General features: G+C 33.7%; 1 protein-coding gene across 1 annotated transcript; it reads left to right on the forward strand.

Moving 5' to 3' along the window:
- Positions 1-6914: 6914 nt before the first annotated feature.
- LOC124373587 lies at positions 6915-8544 on the forward strand. The gene is made up of 2 exons (XM_046831948.1): positions 6915-7012; positions 8058-8544. Exon 2 carries the CDS (start codon positions 8068-8070, stop codon positions 8542-8544), a length of 477 nt encoding a protein of 158 aa, XP_046687904.1. The 5' UTR covers positions 6915-7012; positions 8058-8067.
- The last annotated feature ends 11141 nt before the right edge of the window (positions 8545-19685 follow it).

Consider the following 19685-nt stretch of genomic DNA (forward strand, 5'->3'; position numbering starts at 1 on the left):
AAAATACTGTTTTAATGTTAATATATTTATTTTTCGGCTATTAGATAATAATTTATCCCTAGTTTACAATTTTTCTCAGTAAAATAATTAGTTTTTTACTACAGTAATTAGGCTTACATCTGTTGTATTCTTTCAGATTATCAATTATGGCTCTCAGAGGCAGGCGCTTAGTTGAACTGGCGTTGGCAGAAAATGAGGTCTCACCAGAGGTTCGACAATCCATGGACCGTGAGTTTGGTATTGTGAACATCGACAACAACAGTACAACAAAACTTAATGAGCATACTTATTTTGTAAGTCCTAAGCCTACTACCAATATTGAAAATAACACTTCAAATACAGTAAAAACAAAACTCTGCCAAATTGTAAACTACAAAGAATTGTCAGATAGTGACAGTCCTTTATTTTCGGATTCAGATGAGTACAACTACGCTCCCAGTAGTGACTTTGGTGAGGTTTCTAGCAGTGATGAGGAACCAAAAAAGAAAAGAAGATCGAAGAAAATTAATAAAGTAAGTCTGCTGAAACACGTAGCAGTTCAGAAAGTAACAAACTATGAATCGAGAAACGAAATCGAGAGGCGAACAAGAAACGAGATTCAGCTTTTTTATGAATCGGTGCTAAAGAGAAAAACTGCAGAAAATCTGATATTTTTCTGAAGTAAACAGAAGAAGTTATGTGGACGAACCACAAGTAATTGCACAATTTGACCCAAATAGACCGTCCACATCTTCAACAGGACAGTGTGTTGTTTTGTCACCAGCTTTACTAGATGAATCTCAGGGTTCTTCGTCTTTTACGACAAGTCCATTTGACATCGCTCCCATCCCAAGAATCAAAAAGAAGAATTCAACTAGAGGGCGAAAGGCCTGCAGTTCCACGATAATTACATCTTCGCCTTATAAAGCCCAGTTAATGGAATCAAAAAAAGCTAAAGAGGCAAAGGAAGCTGAACAGCAAGCAAGAAGCAAAACCAATCGTGGTCGTGGGTGTAGATCAGCAGGACCTTCAAGAAAAGGAAAAGAACTTGTGAAAAAAAAACGTCTTGAATTTGAGAAAAACGCCAAAAAAGGATCAAGCAGTGAAGAAAGACGTCTGCAGCATTTCGAGTGTGTCGTCTGTAATGGTGCCTGTGCTAGGAGTAACGCCAACAAAACGTGATGATGCTTTATGTATGTTCTGTGATCGAAGATTTAGTGAGGACCGTAAAGGCGAACTGTTGGTGATGTGCGTTATGTGCTCGCAATGGGCCCATGAGGACTGTTCTGGTGCAGAAAAAAGACATTTACGTCTGCGATTTTTGTCAGTAGATAATTAAATTTCTTTAAATTTCCTGTAGCTTTTTAAAACTGGCTTTTAGTTTTTGTTTGTTGTTGTTAATTGATATGTAACTAATCATTAATCAATATTATACTGTTATTAAAGACTTACTTTTAACTTAAAAATGCTTTCAGTGATTTAATCCCATTTTCCCATTTATTTAAGTGTTATTTACGTAATTTTTACTAGGGGTCCACTTTTAGCAAACATTTTTAATTTGCCAAAATGCAATGTTTTGGAAAATCATTTTTTTCTCACTTATAGTTTGTGATATTTTATATAAGTAAGATTTAAAAGATGCAAAACACTATAAGCAATCATTATATGCTTCAAAAAAATCTTTGTCACTTTTTTTCATAAGTTTAAAATAATCAAAAACAAAATGGGGGTCCGCTTTTGGGCACTTTCCTCTATTAATTATAAATAGTATATATTTATGACACCATTGGTTCGCATTGTTATTGGTCTGCTATGGATGATTATTATGTAGGTTATAATGTAATGATTAATTCATTTGATGTTTTTCCACAGTTCAAGTCAGACAAAACAAACTTGCCAGCCTGGATCTTGGATTACATTAAAGCCTCATATTACCAGCTATTTGGCCGGCCAGGATGTATTCAGGCCTCTAAGACGCTGTCTCATATTGGCCCATACAGAAAATCTTTGGCATCATCTGAGCATCATCATGCTCATTTATGCTTTTTAAAACTACGAATCTTGGGTAAAGGCCAGCATGTATTTTTAGTTTACTGGTTTACCACTAATGTTTACTTACTATATTATTTTGTTAGCATTATCAGTGATAAGAATTTTGTAGTTAACAAATGCTATGATTGCAATAAAAGTATATTCTTGAATATAAGACAAGCCTTTGACGAAGACACGCTATGGAAGCCGTCAGGAACTAGAGGAATACCTGAGGGTCACACTCTGTACTCTGAAACCGGCCTTTGTCAGTCCAGAGAGTGAGTGCAGTAGCCTCAGTCCAAAGCTTTTTGTGGTGAATGGCTTACATGCAGCAAAACCACTTCTCCAACAATTGGAGCTCCTGAAATTATCATTTACAAATTATATATGATCGTGCTTGTGGATGGATCCGCCCTTAATACACAGGATCGTTATTTACTGTTGAATTTTTGTAAAGAACACAATGTGGAAAAGTATTTTTGCAAAGGATTGAACTTTGGGATTTAAGAAAATATCCGGCTATAAAAGTCGCCGAAGCAAGTCACAGCTTTCCATATTTGTGGAGTATCTGCAATCTAGCATATTTGCGCTTAACAATGGGAGTAAGTAAAGTAACAGACGGTGCAAGTACGGCATTGTACAAAGAGGGCAAACAAAAGAATCGATATAATCGAAATAATCACTACCATTTTCTTGTTATACCTCCAGGCCTATTTAGAATTCCCACAGACTTCTTCACTCTCAATCTAGCATCGATTAGCGATTCACAAACTCGAGTGCAAGTGTTCCAGATGAATACGGAGGCAGAGAGTCGTTTGGAAACAAAACATGCTTTCTATTTCAACGAGTCTCAGAAATCATGTGACAGCACAAGGGAGCTAGATACGAATAAGAACCAGTACGGATTGCCCCTCAGATCGCTTTTATGTTGCCGTAGTAGGAACAAATCTTTTTTGGTGTTAATTTACATTTCCCTGGAAATTGGTTTTACCTATAAGTATGGGATTTTGAAGACTGGATTTAAAAGTAAGACAGGAGATGAGCCAACGGGAATTGGTATTTAATTGTTGCTGTGTGTTATTTATACGCAATATTGTTGTTTACTATTGCCAAGTCGTATTTATTGTTATATTTATTAGTATCTTTTATGTTTATTAATTATAAATAGTATATATTTATTACACATTGGTTACAGGAGATCAGCACAACGGGACTTGGTACGAGGATCTGCATGGTCGAAGAGACTGAACATAGTAAAGATCTACTTATCACGTGTGGGACCTGTGCTCCACAAACGAGCCATCACTCATAAAATAATTGGTGTACTACAAAAAACTATTTCTTATGTTGCAATAAGGGAGAGGTTACCATCCACGACTACAAGAAATGTCAAACCAGATTTACACCACTCCACTCGGTGTGTACGAGATATATATCCGCCTCTTGACAGCGGATTCTTGGAAAAATAATGGTGTTTTATACACTTTCAACACATCGATTGTTTTCTGGGAAAAACTTATTCAGGTAACAAAATTATGCGGGTTCTAGACTTTGTGTAGAATTTTTGTAAGGATGCAATTTTGAAGAACCAGGAAATTGCAACTTTGACATGGGAGATAGGAAGCACGAGAATACAGAGAACACACGGTGCTACTGCCGAAGCCAAAATACACAGTAAAAAATCATTCAGGACTGGCACGGGAATTGTGGTAAAGATTGCAAGCATAGAAATATGCATGCCTAGTGAGATAAGCTTCTGGTAGCATTTTCCCAATCGTAAATGGTTTGTCCGTAAAACGCGTTTAAATATAAGAATGTTGCAATTTTTATATGAAAAGTTTATTTTCTGTTCCGATAGCGACCTAACCATTTTTTCGGAGTTCAAATGTAAACGTTGGTGGGAAATAGTAAAATAAAGCAAACTACAAAAAAAAATGTCCAGTGACTTTTTGTCCTATCCCTTACTGTTAGGCGAGAAAACGCTAGCATAGTTGATATTCCCGTGACCTTTGCGTTAAATACCACGATTTGAGCTCGATATCGGCTGAATGAGGTGGTGCAGTAAGATCAAATTTAATTGCAGTGTCTGTTAGAAAATGGGGAGATCTACACGTAATGCAATGCGTATGTTTAATGCATCTCTAACGGTTACCCAGAAGAGAAAAGTTTTATGAAGTTAGTAGATAGGGACAGAATACGTGTTTTTTTACCTTGCAGAATTTTCGTTGGTACTGTAGTAGTAAATAGGGGCCGAACTAGAAGGTATGTAAAACATTTGACGTCTGAACATTAAAAACAAATTATATTTCCTACATAAAATGTCCAGTCACTTGCTATCGTAAACTATAAACGGTTAAGCGACAAAACGTCCTCAAAGTAAAACCTCTGTGTAACGGTACAAAAATGACTCAGTCCCAATCTATTACAACTTGAAATCCAGAGCCCGGCGAGCTCTATACGGTACGTAACTAAGTACCTTAGGCCGTGTAAAACAAACCATTCTGCTTTTATCCCCAGTGTTGTTCGTTAGTTGCCAGGGGAAGCCACACTAGTTGTTTTCCTGGCGATTTAGCCGTCTTGTTTTTCTTTGTGCTGTTCAAGTGACCGTTATTTTTTAACGTGTGTGCGTTTTTTATGTGTTTATGTGAACTGTGAGTATTATGCGATTCTGTAGACTATCATATTATATGTGACACTTTATATTTTAAGCTATATTAGACTTTATTATTTTAGTTCTTTGTTAACCCTCTCCAGGACACAGTTTTTCTTCACATGTGACAGGGGATTTTGGGATTAATTTCAAAAGCCTTAAAAAAAAAATGATCGACTGTATATTCCAGATCAAAATAAAGGAAGTCATTCTTTAAAGTTCTTCAATTTCTGGTAAATTTGCAGTAAAAACAGATTGTGGGCCCAAAGATATAACTGACTTCAAATCGTGGATGAAAGAAATACTATAAAAAAATTTGTATTTCTGAAGAAAACAAAAGGAAAAGAAACAGCAAAACACAACAAAATTCATTTCCAGATAAGTACGTTGTATCACTTTGTATATCAATCATCTAAAAAAGGCTGTGTCGAAGGGTTTACTGTGATCAATGGTCTCATTGGTCATAACTTTCGTATGGGAAAATAAAACAAAACTTGTATTTCCCCTCGTTCGGGTGCTTACCCACAAGGGAAAATTGCCATAAATAAGGCCAAACTTCAAGATATTCAAAAAAATTAAGGAACATGTTCCTAATTGGTTTTCATTATTTTATAACGACGTGTGTTTGCGTGGCCAACCACAACGAAATGACTCCGACAGTGAGGATCAAGAAGAAAATATTGTGTGAAAATGTAAAGTGAATGATTATGTTTTATTAAAATGATTGACTTAAGTATTTTTAAAACTTTCATTACTTGTTCTTGTTATTATGTTATATTGTAAAGATACTCTTGTTAAGTTAATCTTATATTTTCAATATAACGTAACTACTTTTTGAAAAATGTGAAAGTAATTTTACATTGTCTTAATAGAAGTTACATACATTTTACCAGCGTCTTCTTATTGGAAATTCTAAATGCTTAATATATGGTCAAACACTCCAATAAAATGAAAAAGTTTTATTTTGTGAGGCCTTTCGTGCTCAAAGAACACATCGTCAGACCCACATAACTGATATAAAAAGTAAAGTAATAATACAAACAATTTAGACTTAAATAGAAACATATGTCTTGAAAAATACAAAGAGATCAGATTTTAAAGGCCAGGAAGTATGTCTACTGTAAATGTAAAAATTTATATTTAATTAGATTAAAGGCAGTAACGGTGAATTTTGTAGGTGAAATTTTGTGAAATTCGTCACCTTCATGAGCTCCCTCCCAAACAGGATGAATGAGATCAGATCAGGGACGTCATCATTTCCAGTGACCAAGGAAAATGGTGAGATAAAACATGTGAGAGTGAGCGACTATCGACTAAATGCAGCTCACCAAATCCACCTCGAGGGGATCACATATCCACCACATAAAAGGTAATCCATGGCTCAGTCATTAGGCCCTCTCACTCAGCTTATAATGCTTCATCGGTCATAGAAGTTACATATTTCATTGTTTTGTGAGCACTTTGTTTTCCAATGTTTTGGCCTTGTATTTTGTATATATTTTATTAATGTTATATAAATTAATTTTAAATTAAAAAATACATTTTTTTACTTTTAATAAAGTGTACATAAATCTTTTTATCAGTCTAAACAAGTTTTAAGTAATGTAGTATCGCCCTTTTAAAAAATTTGCAGTAACTTTTATGAATAGAGGGTTAGAAAGCATAGTAATTGTACTTCTATAAACATAAAATTTTAACCATTTATTGTAACCATAACATATTACAAATTATTAAAAAATAAAAATCTATTTTTATTAAATATATAATAAGACAAGATTTTTTTAGTGGTTACTGTAAAGTTTATGTTATTGGAATGTCTCCCTTTAAAAAAGAACCGATTCAATTGTTTCGAAAGTCGTATATTTTTTTATAAGTAAACAGTTAATTTGTTTTTACTTTCTAGTAGTGTTAATAACATTCTTTAGGTCTATCCAGAACTTGGCCAAAACAAAAATATTTGACGATGCAGGTTAAATTGTAGAAAGAATCATAATTTTGGCCTTAGAAAACTATTATACAGTCATACCAGCGAAGCTCTCTAAAGTGACTAGTACAAGTGAAGCGGCTGCTTTAGAGGTTGGTTATAATTTTGTAATTGTCTACTTGAACGACAGAGGAAAACTGTTTCAACTGGGAAATAGATAGCCATTTCGTGCAAAATGTCTTATGTTAAAATTTCAATTTTTTTTTATCCGGAACTTGTGTCAAAATGTCATATGTTTTTGACCAATAGAAAAAGAGCTGTAGCAAAATGCCATATGTTTTCATGTCAAGCCACCTGTTCCTGCAAATTGTCTCATGTTGTCATTGGATTGTTGATTGATTGGCAACTCAGCTCTAACATAATAATAGGTAAGTGAAATAAAGTATAATTTCTTATTTTTACTCAGCTGCTGTTTGTTAAAAGTTCTGGTTTGTTTTTAGGCAGATATATTAATGTTTTTACTGTAAATTATAACAATAATGCTCGATTTGACATCTAAAAGTAATTTGTCAGTGAAAGTGAGGTTATGGTTGTTGAATATTTTTGCAACAAAAACAATTTTTTAGTTTGATTTGGTTTGAAAAAGGATTCTTTATAGGATTCTAATGTTGCCAATGTGTTGGGGTGTTATTATATTTACTTACAAACTTATGTAAATTGTTTTATTAAGTGTTTAATGTTATTACTGCAAAATGACGTACGTTTTTCTTGTCAAAAGGCTTGTTTCAATTCATACTTAAGACTTTTTGAATCAAATGATTATGTAGTTCTAAAATCTTAATTTAAACTACTTAATGTTGTATTATATTACAGTTACATCTAACATACTATTTAAGTATATTGGGCTTATTTATCCTAGGCCTAAGCCTAATTAAATTTATTTTAGGCCTACAGTTTTGTAACTGTACTTGAATTTATTAAACGTTTAATAAGGAATTATAAAATTATATTACCTTGTTGGGTTTGATTGTTGCAGGATTTATGTTTATTAGATTAGTTTATTAAAAGTTTTAGGCGCTAATCAAGACTTTATATCTAACTGAAACTTAGATACTGTAAAGTACATTACGATAATATATATGGGGAAAAACTTTAGAGAGTAATGAATTCACAACGCTATTGAGACCTAAGTTAGGCCTATTATAGATAACTGGTCGCGGTGTTGGCATATCCTGACATAACGGTATCGTTTAAAATCAAAGTATCAGTAAAATTGAATATTTCTGAATGTTTCACTATGCTTATCATTTTGTAACCAACTATATTTTGGCTATACCTAAAATACTGTTTTAATGTTAATATATTTATTTTTCGGCTATTAGATAATAATTTATCCCTAGTTACATTTTTTCTCAGTAAAATTAATTAGTTTTTTACTACAGTAATTAGGCTACATCTGTTGTATTCTTTCAGATTATCAATTATGGCTCTCAGAGGCAGGCGCTTAGTTGAACTGGCGTTGGCAGAAAATGAGGTCTCACCAGAGGTTCGACAATCCATGGACCGTGAGTTTGGTATTGTGAACATCGACAACAACAGTACAACAAACCTTAATGAGCATACTTATTTTGTAAGTCCTAAGCCTACTACCAATATTGAAAATAACACTTCAAATACAGTAAAAACAAAACTCTGCCAAATTGTAAACTACAAAGAATTGTCAGATAGTGACAGTCCTTTATTTTCGGATTCAGATGAGTACAACTACGCTCCCAGTAGTGACTTTGGTGAGGTTTCTAGCAGTGATGAGGAACCAAAAAAGAAAAGAAGATCGAAGAAAATTAATAAAGTAAGTCTGCTGAAACACGTAGCAGTTCAGAAAGTAACAAACTATGAATCGAGAAACGAAATCGAGAGGCGAACAAGAAACGAGATTCAGCTTTTTATGAATCGGTGCTAAAGAGAAAAACTGCAGAAAATCTGATATTTTCTGAAGTAACAGAAGAATGTTATGTGGACGAACCACAAGTAATTGCACAATTTGACCCAAATAGACCGTCCACATCTTCAACAGGACAGTGTGTTGTTTTGTCACCAGCTTTACTAGATGAATCTCAGGGTTCTTCGTCTTTTACGACAAGTCCATTTGACATCGCTCCCATCCCAAGAATCAAAAAGAAGAATTCAACTAGAGGGCGAAAGGCCTGCAGTTCCACGATAATTACATCTTCGCCTTATAAAGCCCAGTTAATGGAATCAAAAAAAGCTAAAGAGGCAAAGGAAGCTGAACAGCAAGCAAGAAGCAAAACCAATCGTGGTCGTGGGTGTAGATCAGCAGGACCTTCAAGAAAAGGAAAAGAACTTGTGAAAAAACGTCTTGAATTTGAGAAAAACGCCAAAAAAGGATCAAGCAGTGAAGAAGACGTCTGCAGCATTTCGAGTGTGTCGTCTGTAATGGTGCCTGTGCTAGGAGTAACGCCAACAAAACGTGATGATGCTTTATGTATGTTCTGTGATCGAAGATTTAGTGAGGACCGTAAAGGCGAACTGTTGGTGATGTGCGTTATGTGCTCGCAATGGGCCCATGAGGACTGTTCTGGTGCAGAAAAAGACATTTACGTCTGCGATTTTTGTCAGTAGATAATTAAATTTCTTTAAATTTCCTGTAGCTTTTTAAAACTGGCTTTTAGTTTTGTTTGTTGTTGTTAATTGATATGTAACTAATCATTAATCAATATTATACTGTTATTAAAGACTTACTTTTAACTTAAAAATGCTTTCAGTGATTTAATCCCATTTTCCCATTTATTTAAGTGTTATTTACGTAATTTTTACTAGGGGTCCACTTTTAGCAAACATTTTTAATTTGCCAAAATGCAATGTTTTGGAAAATCATTTTTTTCTCACTTATAGTTTGTGATATTTTATATAAGTAAGATTTAAAAGATGCAAAACACTATAAGCAATCATTATATGCTTCAAAAAAATCTTTGTCACTTTTTTTCATAAGTTTAAATAATCAAAAACAAAAATGGGGGTCCGCTTTTGGGCACTTTCCTCTATTAATTATAAATAGTATATATTTATGACACATTGGTTTCGCATTGTTATTGGTCTGCTATGGATGATTATTATGTAGGTTATAATGTAATGATTAATTCATTTGATGTTTTTCCACAGTTTCAAGTCAGACAAAACAAACTTGCCAGCCTGGATCTTGGATTACATTAAAGCCTCATATTACCAGCTATTTGGCCGGCCAGGATGTATTCAGGCCTCTAAGACGCTGTCTCATATTGGCCCATACAGAAAATCTTTGGCATCATCTGAGCATCATCATGCTCATTTATGCTTTTTAAAACTACGAATCTTGGGTAAAGGCCAGCATGTATTTTTAGTTTACTGGTTTACCACTAATGTTTACTTACTATATTATTTTGTTAGCATTATCAGTGATAAGAATTTTGTAGTTAACAAATGCTATGATTGCAATAAAAGTATATTCTTGAATATAAGACAAGCCTTTGACGAAGACACGCTATGGAAGCCGTCAGGAACTAGAGGAATACCTGAGGGTCACACTCTGTACTCTGAAACCGGCCTTTGTCAGTCCAGAGAGTGAGTGCAGTAGCCTCAGTCCAAAGCTTTTGTGGTGAATGGCTTACATGCAGCAAAACCACTTCTCCAACAATTGGAGCTCCTGAAATTATCATTTACAAATTATATATGATCGTGCTTGTGATGGATCCGCCCTTAATACACAGGATCGTTATTTTACTGTTGAATTTTGTAAAGAACACAATGTGGAAAAGTATTTTTGCAAAGGATTGAACTTTGGGATTTAAGAAAATATCCGGCTATAAAAGTCGCCGAAGCAAGTCACAGCTTTCCATATTTGTGGAGTATCTGCAATCTAGCATATTTGCGCTTAACAATGGGAGTAAAGTAACAGACGGTGCAAGTACGCATTGTACAAAGAGGGCAAACAAAAGATCGATATAATCGAAATAATCACTACCATTTTCTTGTTATACCTCCAGGCCTATTTAGAATTCCCACAGACTTCTTCACTCTCAATCTAGCATCGATTAGCGATTCACAAACTCGAGTGCAAGTGTTCCAGATGAATACGGAGGCAGAGAGTCGTTTGGAAACAAAACATGCTTTCTATTTCAACGAGTCTCAGAAATCATGTGACAGCACAAGGGAGCTAGATACGAATAAGAACCAGTACGGATTGCCCTCAGATCGCTTTTATGTTGCCGTAGTAGGAACAAATCTTTTTGGTGTTAATTTACATTTCCCTGGAAATTGTTACCTATAAGTATGGGATTTGAAGACTGGATTAAAAGTAAGACAGGAGATGAGCCCAACGGGAATTGGTATTTAATTGTTGCTGTGTGTATTTATACGCAATATTGTTGTTTACTATTGCCAAGTCGTATTTATTGTTATATTTATTAGTATCTTTTATGTTTATTAATTATAAATAGTATATATTTATTACACATTGGTTACAGGAGATCAGCACAACGGGACTTGGTACGAGGATCTGCATGGTCGAAGAGACTGAACATAGTAAAAGATCTACTTATCACGTGTGGGACCTGTGCTCCACAAACGAGCCATCACTCATAAAATAATTGGTGTACTACAAAAAACTATTTCTTATGTTGCAATAAGGGAGAGGTTACCATCCACGACTACAAGAAATGTCAACAGATTTACACCACTCCACTCGGTGTACGAGATATATATCCGCCTCTTGACAGCGGATTCTTGGAAAATAATGGTGTTTTATACACTTTCAACACATCGATTGTTTTCTGGGAAACTTATTCAGGTAACAAAATTATGCGGTTCTAGACTTTGTGTAGAATTTTTGTAAGGATGCAATTTGAAGAACCAGAAATTGCAACTTTGACATGGGAGATAGGAAGCACGAGAATACAGAGAACACACGTGCTACTGCCGAAGCCAAAATACACAGTAAAATCATTCAGGACTGGCACGGGAATTGTGGTAAAGATTGCAAGCATAGAAATATGCATGCCTAGTGAGATAAGCTTCTGGTAGCATTTTCCCAATCGTAAATGGTTTGTCCGTAAAACGCGTTTAAATATAAGAATGTTGCAATTTTTATATGAAAAGTTTATTTTCTGTTCCGATAGCGGACCTAACCCATTTTTTCGGAGTTCAAATGTAAACGTTGGTGGGAAATAGTAAATAAAGCAAACTACAAAAAAAATGTCCAGTGACTTTTTGTCCTATCCCTTACTGTTAGGCGAGAAAACGCTAGCATAGTTGATATTCCCGTGACCTTTGCGTTAAATACCACGATTTGAGCTCGATATCGGCTGAATGAGGTGCAGTAGATCAAATTTAATTGCAGTGTCTGTTAGAAAATGGGGAGATCTACACGTAATGCAATGCGTATGTTTTAATGCATCTCTAACGGTTACCCAGAAGAGAAAGTTTTATGAAGTTAGTAGATAGGGACAGAATACGTGTTTTTTTACCTTGCAGAATTTTCGTTGGTACTGTAGTAAATAGGGGCCGAACTAGAAGGTATGTAAAACATTTGACGTCTGAACATTAAAAACAAATTATATTTCCTACATAAAATGTCCAGTCACTTGCTATCGTAACTATAACGGTTAAGCGACAAAACGTCCTCAAAGTAAAACCTCTGTGTAACGGTACAAAAATGACTCAGTCCCAATCTATTACACTTGAAATCCAGAGCCCGGCGAGCTCTATACGGTACGTAACTAAGTACCTTAGGCCGTGTAAAACAAACCATTCTGCTTTATCCCCAGTGTTGTTCGTTAGTTGCCAGGGGAAGCCACACTAGTTGTTTTCCTGGCGATTTAGCCGTCTTGTTTTTCTTTGTGCTGTTCAAGTGACCGTTATTTTTTAACGTGTGTGCGTTTTTTATGTGTTTATGTGAACTGTGAGTATTATGCGATTCTGTAGACTATCATATTATATGTGACACTTTATATTTTAAGCTATATAGACTTTATTATTTTAGTTCTTTGTTAACCCTCTCCCAGGACACAGTTTTCTTCCATGTGACAGGGATTTTGGATTAATTTCAAAAGCCTTAAAAAAAAATGATCGACTGTATATTCCAGATCAAATAAAGGAAGTCATTCTTTAAAGTTCTTCAATTTCTGGTAAATTTGCAGTAAAACAGATTGTGGCCAAAGATATAACTGACTTCAAATCGTGGATGAAAGAATACTATAAAAAATTTGTATTTCTGAAGAAACAAAAGGAAAAGAAACAGCAAAACACAACAAAATTCATTTCCAGATAAGTACGTTGTATCACTTTGTATATCAATCATCTAAAAAAGGCTGTGTCGAAGGGTTTACTGTGATCAATGGTCTCATTGGTCATAACTTTCGTATGGGAAAATAAACAAAACTTGTATTTCCCCCTCGTTCGGGTGCTTACCCACAAGGGAAAATTGCCATAAATAAGGCCAAACTTCAAGATATTCAAAAAATTAAGGAACATGTTCCTAATTGGTTTTCATTATTTTATAACGACGTGTTTGCGTGGCCAACCACAACGAATGACTCCGACAGTGAGGATCAAGAAGAAAATATTGTGTGAAAATGTAAAGTGAATGATTATGTTTTATTAAAATGATTGACTTAAGTATTTTTAAACTTTCATTACTTGTTCTTGTTATTATGTTATATTGTAAAGATACTCTTGTTAAGTTAATCTTATATTTTCAATATAACGTAACTACTTTTGAAAAATGTGAAGTAATTTTACATTGTCTTAATAGAAGTTACATACATTTTACCAGCGTCTTCTTATTGGAAATTCTAAATGCTTAATATATGGTCAAACACTCCAATAAAATGAAAAAGTTTTATTTTGTGAGGCCTTTCGTGCTCAAAGAACACATCGTCAGACCCACATAACTGATATAAAAGTAAAGTAATAATACAAACAATTTAGACTTAAATAGAAACATATGTCTTGAAAAATACAAAGAGATCAGATTTTAAAGGCCAGGAAGTATGTCTACTGTAAATGTAAAAATTTATATTTAATTAGATTAAAGGCAGTAACGGTGAATTTTGTAGGTGAAATTTTGTGAAATTCGTCACCTTCATGAGCTCCCTCCCAAACAGGATGAATGAGATCAGATCAGGGACGTCATCATTTCCAGTGACCAAGGAAAATGGTGAGATAAAACATGTGAGAGTGAGCGACTATCGACTAAATGCAGCTCACCAAATCCACCTCGAGGGGATCACATATCCACCACATAAAAGGTAATCCATGGCTCAGTCATTAGGCCCTCTCACTCAGCTTATAATGCTTCATCGGTCATAGAAGTTACATATTTCATTGTTTTGTGAGCACTTTGTTTTCCAATGTTTTGGCCTTGTATTTTGTATATATTTTATTAATGTTATATAAATTAATTTTAAATTAAAAAATACATTTTTTTACTTTTAATAAAGTGTACATAAATCTTTTTATCAGTCTAAACAAGTTTTAAGTAATGTAGTATCGCCCTTTTAAAAAAATTTGCAGTAACTTTTATGAATAGAGGGTTAGAAAGCATAGTAATTGTACTTCTATAAACATAAAATTTTAACCATTTATTGTAACCATAACATATTACAAATTATTAAAAAATAAAAATCTATTTTTATTAAATATATAATAAGACAAGATTTTTTTAGTGGTTACTGTAAAGTTTATGTTATTGGAATGTCTCCCTTTAAAAAAGAACCGATTCAATTGTTTCGAAAGTCGTATATTTTTTTATAAGTAAACAGTTAATTTGTTTTTACTTTCTAGTAGTGTTAATACATTCTTTAGGTCTATCCAGAACTTGGCCAAAACAAAAATATTTGACGATGCAGGTTAAATTGTAGAAAGAATCATAATTTTGGCCTTAGAAAACTATTATACAGTCATACCAGCGAAGCTCTCTAAAGTGACTAGTACAAGTGAAGCGGCTGCTTTAGAGGTTGGTTATAATTTTGTAATTGTCTACTTGAACGACAGAGGAAAACTGTTTCAACTGGGAAATAGATAGCCATGCCGTTCGTGCAAAATGTCTTATGTTAAAATTTCAATTTTTTTTTATCCCGGAACTTGTGTCAAAATGTCATATGTTTTTGACCAATAGAAAAAGAGCTGTAGCAAAATGCAAAATGCCATATGTTTTCATGTCAAGCCACCTGTTCCTGCAAATTGTCTCATGTTGTCATTGGATTGTTGATTGATTGGCAACTCAGCTCTAACATAATAATAGGTAAGTGAAATAAAGTATAATTTCTTATTTTTACTCAGCTGCTGTTTGTTAAAAGTTCTGGTTTGTTTTTAGGCAGATATATTAATGTTTTTACTGTAAATTATAACAATAATGCTCGATTTGACATCTAAAAGTAATTTGTCAGTGAAAGTGAGGTTATGGTTGTTGAATATTTTTGCAACAAAAACAATTTTTAGTTTGATTTGGTTTGAAAAAGGATTCTTTATAGGATTCTAATGTTGCCAATGTGTTGGGGTGTTATTATATTTACTTACAAACTTATGTAAATTGTTTTATTAAGTGTTTAATGTTATTACTGCAAAATGACGTACGTTTTTCTTGTCAAAAGGCTTGTTTCAATTCATACTTAAGACTTTTTGAATCAAATGATTATGTAGTTCTAAAATCTTAATTTAAACTACTTAATGTTGTATTATATTACAGTTACATCTAACATACTATTTAAGTATATTGGGCTTATTTATCCTAGGCCTAAGCCTAATTAAATTTATTTTAGGCCTACAGTTTTGTAACTGTACTTGAATTTATTAAACGTTTAATAAGGAATTATAAAATTATATTACCTTGTTGGGTTTGATTGTTGCAGGATTTATGTTTATTAGATTAGTTTATTAAAAGTTTTAGGCGCTAATCAAGACTTTATATCTAAACTGAAACTTAGATACTGTAAAGTACATTACGATAATATATATGGGGAAAAACTTTAGAGAGTAATGAATTCACAACGCTATTGAGACCTAAGTTAGGCCTATTATAGATAACTGGTCGCGGTGTTGGCATATCCTGACATAACGGTATCGTATAAAATCAAAGTATCAGTAAAATTGAATATTTCTGAATGTTTCACTATGCTTATCATTTTGTAACCAACTATATTTTGGCTATACCTAAAATACTGTTTTAATGTTAATATATTTATTTTTCGGCTATTAGATAATAATTTATCCCTAGTTACATTTTTTCTCAGTAAAATTAATTAGTTTTTTACTACAGTAATTAGGCTACATCTGTTGTATTCTTTCAGATTATCAATTATGGCTCTCAGAGGCAGGCGCTTAGTTGAACTGGCGTTGGCAGAAAATGAGGTCTCACCAGAGGTTCGACAATCCATGGACCGTGAGTTTGGTATTGTGAACATCGACAACAACAGTACAACAAACCTTAATGAGCATACTTATTTTGTAAGTCCTAAGCCTACTACCAATATTGAAAATAACACTTCAAATACAGTAAAAACAAAAACTCTGCCAAATTGTAAACTACAAAGAATTGTCAGATAGTGACAGTCCTTTATTTTCGGATTCAGATGAGTACAACTACGCTCCCAGTAGTGACTTTGGTGAGGTTTCTAGCAGTGATGAGGAACCAAAAAAGAAAAGAAGATCGAAGAAAATTAATAAAGTAAGTCTGCTGAAACTCGTAGCAGTTCAGAAAGTAACAAACTATGAAAAACAACAGCAAATCGGAAAAGAACCAGAAAGCAGCACAGAAAAAGAAACAGTAGTTTTTGAACAAATATTAACAGGCGATACCCAACTGAATACTAATAAAGATAGTGTAGTTGAAAACAGAGAAGGAGAAGAAAATAGAAATGAAGCTCGAGGGCAAGAAATAAGAGGGATAAAACAGAAACGTAAAAGAAGTCGGAAAGGTTTATCTAATCCACAGCAATGGCAAAGACAAGTCAACAAAGAAAAGAGGATGCGGGGAGAAAGTTACAAGGGCTTAAAAAAAATAATGGAAAGTTTACATTGAGTGTTGACAAGGAAGGTAGGAAAATGAAATGTCGCTGTACGTATAAGTGGAGTAGTAAGAATACCAACTCTTTGTCATATTCAAGTCTGCAGGAGGAAGACAGAGAGAAAAACTTTAAATATTTTTGGAAAGTTTTAAATGATTAGTCTGGTAGAAAAGCCTACATCTCCTCTTTGATAGAAAGAAAGAAAATTACTAAAAGACGTAAAACATCTATTCTGACTGATTCAATTAAAAAAATGTAACATACAAATATCATCTAATCAAAGACAACATGCGTATTAATGTTTGCAAGAAAATGTTTTTACACACATTGGATGTGGGTGAAAGAAGTGTTCAGTCATGGCTTCGTGAACTGACACATGATAATACTGAGTTAGAGGAATACAATTTTGAACCATTAAATGTTAATAATCCTGTCATTCCTGTTGCAAAATCTAAGAAGAAGCGAGGTTCAGAGGATGTTAAGTCTCGCTCGGTAGAAGAGTTCTTCCATAGTCTCCCAAAGATGGAGTCCCACTACTGCAGGGTCTCAAGCCAAAAACTTTACCTTGAAGCAGTATGGGAAAGTAAAGTAGCGCTCTTCAAGGAATACAAGCAAAATTTTTGCGTTGACAACAGTAGAAGTGCTAGTTGGTCAGTATTTTCTAGGGTTATGTATAAGCTTAACATTGATCTCTACCAACCCAAAAAAGACCAATGTGAAACATGCATTAAGCATAAACTAGGAACTGTGTCTGATGAAGAATTAAAAATACATCAAAATAAAAAAGAGAAATCCAGGGCAGAAAAGGAGAAAGATAAGGAGAGAGCATTAAGTAACGAATCATTGGGCGTTTACACAGTTGATGTTCAAGCCGTTCTTTTATTACCTAACATAATGAGTTCTTCTGCATACTACAAAAACTAAACTAAAACTGCATAATTATACAATTTATAATATGAAAAATGCAGAAGTAAATTGTTTTTTGTGGCATGAGGCCAATGGTAGCTTAGAAAGTGATGTGATTGCTTCCATTCTGTACAAATTCTTACAAAAAGAAATTTGTGCAAAAAAACCTTTCTGAAATCATAATTTGGTCAGATGGGTGCGGGTATCAGAATAGGTGCGAGAAGGTCTCAAATGCACTACTTCACCTTTCAAATGTTAATAAAGCAACAATATATAAAAAATACCTTGAAGTAGGACATACACAAATGGAGGTAGATTCGGTCCATAGTAAGATCGAGAAAAAAATTAAAGGAAAGGAGTTTTACGTGCCCTTTGACTATGTCAGATCGATTCGAGAAGCAAGGAGCAAACCAACAGAGTTTAATGTTGTAGTACTGAAGTACAACTGATTTTATTGACTTTTCAAATGGCTACTACACTAGTGTGCGGCCTGGCATGAAGAAAGGTGATCCCATAGTCTCTGATGTGTGTGCGTTTCGCTATTTCAAAGGCTGCATTTACTTCAAGCTCGATTTGGAAGACAATTGGCAAACCCTTCCAAGACGACCCAAAACACATACTGCTTTTGAAAATTTATGTAGTCTTTACAAGTCGCCAATAAAAATTACTACAAGAAAGTTTGAAGATTTGCAGTATTTAAAAAAAGTTATTAATGAGGACTACCATAATTTTTATGATACACTTCCCCACGAGTGTAACGATGACAAAAGCCAATGCAGACATGTTTTACTTGTAAAATAGCAATGTTTTAACTTGCAATAATTTTTTTAAGTAAATGTAATGCAGATCAAATTCGTAAATATGGCCAAAATACTAAACATTTCTCAACGTGTCCTATTCTATTTAATATTACGTTTGTTTGTGCATTTAAGTACTAATTCTAGTAGAGTAGTAAGTATCAATAAAACTGTATTGTTCTTAAAACTATGTATCTGTTTTTCTTTTTAAACCTTAATATTAATTCACAAAATAATGTCTATGTTTCAAAGCAAAATGGCCTATGTTTCGTTTTAAGTCTGACTTAAGTCTACATTAAGTGCAAAATGTCCTATGTTGTAATGCAAAATACGTTATGTTAGCCCGAATAAATTATTTTAACTGCAAAAAGTCGTATGTTCACTTAAACATAAGAAAAATGGTTATATTACATTTATATATATTTGAGCTTAACCAATATCATTTTAAACATACATTTATTTATTACAAACCACATAGTTATATTACGTTAAAAGTTATCATGTTTTTTTTGTTTCCTGAAAAGTACACTTTTTTACATACAACATTTTGCATGAACGGCAACTATTTGATGTCTCACTGGCATAATGATTATGTTATTATTATGATATTATACTAGCTTATAATGCATGTGAATGTTTAGTTTAGCTGAATTGTCACAGACTCGACTCCTGGAATCTGATTGTACATTTTCAAAGTATACAAACAAAGCATAATTTTGTACTAATCATGAAAATGTATAGCTATAATGCCATATCTTAAGTTACATTTCTTATATGAAATAAACAACAATAAGATACTAAAAATGTTCGATTATAAAGTGAGAGATGGAAAGAGTTAATTTTAATAACAATCAATTTTCAAGTTAGGGTAGACCGGGGGAATTCCTCCTCCCGGGGATATACCGCCACCTAGTCTAGTTTACAAACGAACTGCAGCAAGAGATCGTGACAACGCCTGAACTCTAGCAGACAAAGTTAGAAATATTGCCTCGGGTAATGGTGGCCATTGTTCACGCTGTTTGTATAGTGTCGTGTAAAGTTTACTTTTTAACAAGCTGCATCTTATTTTTGAGCTTCAAATAAGTAAAGTATGTACCTTACAGTGTTACATTATTCATTTAAGGTAATAATGTACATAGCGTACATTATGTATTACGCTTCATTTTGATGTATTGAGGTTGCACGTTTTGGTCCATCTGTTGACTTTGTTTACACATTTTCGCCATTTCACCAGGGGTAATTCCGCCATGGTGACTAATTTAGATTTTTAATGTTTATTCCAGATGCCTAGAATCCGAAAAAGAACCACTGAGAAAGTAAAATGGACCGAACATGATTTA

The sequence above is a fragment of the Homalodisca vitripennis genome, unplaced genomic scaffold (assembly GCF_021130785.1).
Source record: "Homalodisca vitripennis isolate AUS2020 unplaced genomic scaffold, UT_GWSS_2.1 ScUCBcl_5931;HRSCAF=12907, whole genome shotgun sequence".
NCBI lineage: Eukaryota > Metazoa > Arthropoda > Insecta > Hemiptera > Cicadellidae > Homalodisca > Homalodisca vitripennis.

Excerpts from the sequence above, each read along its gene's own strand:
- LOC124373587 (XM_046831948.1), top strand. The coding sequence starts at position 8,068 with ATGGCTCTCAGAGGCAGGCGCTTAGTTGAACTGGCGTTGGCAGAAAAT.